This window comes from Mytilus trossulus, chromosome 11 (assembly GCF_036588685.1).
Source record: "Mytilus trossulus isolate FHL-02 chromosome 11, PNRI_Mtr1.1.1.hap1, whole genome shotgun sequence".
NCBI lineage: Eukaryota > Metazoa > Mollusca > Bivalvia > Mytilida > Mytilidae > Mytilus > Mytilus trossulus.
In genome coordinates this window covers 43,086,513-43,089,248 of record NC_086383.1, presented here as the reverse complement: position 1 = coordinate 43,089,248, position 2,736 = coordinate 43,086,513, and the positions used below count along the sequence as shown (strand labels likewise).

The 2,736-nt window shown below is 32.9% G+C and overlaps 1 protein-coding gene across 1 annotated transcript; it reads right to left on the bottom strand.

Moving 5' to 3' along the window:
* Positions 1-1,142: 1,142 nt before the first annotated feature.
* LOC134690384 (uncharacterized) lies at positions 1,143-2,450 on the bottom strand. The gene is made up of 2 exons (XM_063550358.1): positions 2,356-2,450; positions 1,143-2,065 (listed from the first exon to the last, which is right to left on the bottom strand). Exon 2 carries the CDS (start codon positions 2,062-2,064, stop codon positions 1,477-1,479), a length of 588 nt encoding a protein of 195 aa, XP_063406428.1. The 5' UTR covers position 2,065; positions 2,356-2,450; the 3' UTR covers positions 1,143-1,476.
* Positions 2,451-2,736: the final 286 nt, after the last annotated feature.

Genomic DNA, 2,736 nt, shown 5'->3' with positions numbered 1-2,736 from the left:
CAATGAGACAAAAACAATTTGTAAAAGTAAACCAGAATAGGTCAAAGTTCGGTCTTCAACACGGAACTTCGGCTCACACCGAACAGCTAGCTATAAAGGCCCCCAAACATTACCATTTAGTGTTCAACCGGGAAAAGGAAGAACGACATGGCAAGCAAAATACAACAATTAGACAACGTATGTGAAAATATATGAGCGTGGCAAGATGACAAATTTAAAGCATCATCATATAAAACAAATGCTTCATAATATATGGCACACAGTTTGTTGCCGTTAAAATGCTCCTTATAAATGCTTTGACATTTTAATCACTCATGTAAGTTTGCCGTAGTGCCACTGTTTTTTTTGTGTCAATCACTGGTCAGCAGCAAAAACTAATCAAGAGAACTTATTAAATTCAAGCTTACAATTTGATTTGGACTGCACAAGCTAGACTGTTTAGAACTATAAAAGTAAGAGTACAACCGTTCTATTTAGGAGATAACTGTATTGTATTTTAAGCTCCGACGGCATCAATTGGGGATTTGATGGTCGCAAATTAAGTTTACTGGCGACGCTAATGAAACTGACAGAAAACGACGTTAAAACAAGTATTTAAAATCTATCATATGCCGTCTGCGCCTGCGCGTACGTCCCATAGCATCAATTGTCAATTGATGCCATGTAAGAAAGTGACGCTATCCAATCAAAATGAACGTTACAAACGTTGTTGCATTAGAATATTAGTCCGTTGGTCTTTGGAAGAAAATGACATCATTGGTATTCATACCATACCTTTTCTTGTAAGAGATATGAACTTTTAACATTTTTACAAAATAATTCAATGTTAAAATTTAAATGGAAGACACCAACATTTAAAGAATGAACCATGCAATTAATGCCAAAAACAAAACCCTAGAATGATTAAACGTCTCAAATTTTTTGGGGTAAACAGCTCCGGACAAATCAAAGAAACTATTTTGTTATGGTTCTTAAAGGACATCCTAGACATTATTCATCCGATGTCATGATTGATTTTATCAAGATATTTCTGTGATCTCAACATTTTGAAAGATCCTAGACTAGTCCTTGATTGAACATTAAGTATTTTACATGTATATACACTTTATATTGTAAATGCAAAATACAAAACTACAACATGATACTTTTTCATCATTCAATGTAATTTCTACATTTCATTTAATCATTTAGTAACACTCAATGGACGTTATTCCATTGTGATAGAATGTCAATAATTTGTTTGAATAATGTCCTATTTTATGTCCGTGACTATCTCATCAATTATGTAAAACAAAGAATACTATTTTTACGCCAAGACCAGTTTGTCCAACTATTGCATTCTTGTCCTTGATATCTTTTTGATAACAGTTTTTATCACAGCGTCTGACTTGGTTAATCCCAACCAATAGGCAATGTGTTATTCGCTATTGCTAAATACCGTAAGAGGCATTTTTTAAAAGATTCACAACAAAGTCTTCACGTCTCGTTGACAACATTGTTATTTACGTCAGACAAATTGGTATAAAAGATAACAGAACCAACCGTGTTTCCATTCTGTAATTTGCCCCCGACTGGAAGACAGCCGACTTGAACAAAACCACCTATCTTCTCTATTATCTTGATTATTGCAATGTTATTCGAAAACGTGTCGACATACATCCCCATGTATCCTAATCGCTTTGCAAAGTCTATTGATGTCCTCATAGCAAATTCTCCCAACCCCTGCTTCCTTTCGGTACTCTTCACAATTACGAAAGGATCCGCTATTGAACCATGGCCGCGGTAAAATTTGCTGACAGCAACTATTACTCCCGCTAAAATAGTGCCTGATTCTGCGCATTTTATTACGAAGCAATCACTTCCTCTTATTTCTTCTCGGAACTCCTTTTCCGAATTGAATTCGTCAATACCATATCCCTCACCATGTTTTGCTGCTTCTTGAATCATGTTGTATGTTTCAGTTAGCTCTTGTTCTGTCATGAAATCAATTACTACTGGACGCCCTGTATATAGTGTATCTATTTCTGGTAAATCTAAAACGTTTGAAGTCGGTGAGGAGAGCATTCTGAAAGATAAACAATTTCATAAGAGTTTTATACAGGTTTTCATTCAGTAATTAACATTCTCCAGTTTAACGTATGAAAAACGATTGAAATTAGAACAGTTTTTACTTTCAAATGTGTGCAAAAGTTGTACTAAATTTTCCTGTCGATATGAAATTAATCAATAATGAAAATAAAAATTAACTAGTTGTTGAAAACAAAATTATCTTTTGTTGACATGCAAAATTGAGCAACATATTTTATAAATCAAATAATTATCTGACATTGATTTGTTAAATTTACATATATTTACCTTAGTTTATAGTTTGATGATCAAGGACTATAACCACAATAGTACTGTTAAATGATACTACAGGTAAAATGCTGCACAACTATTCAAACACGAATGATCTCTCAAAATCGTAAATCAGCCTTATATACCTGTTCATCTAATTGTCACGTGTGTTATGTTTAAATTTAATACAGCCCTGATAATGCAAATCATTTATTATGTCTGATGTAAAACGCTGTCACCAAATCTCATAACAACCAATGATCGTTTTTAAATTATTGGTTGCATATAACTAATGATTTATTATAATGTTTCCTAATTGAATAGTACATGTTTCGATTTTTTACAAATATTTATTTTTATTATTAATGTTTATTATATGTCTTGATTAACTGACGTTAA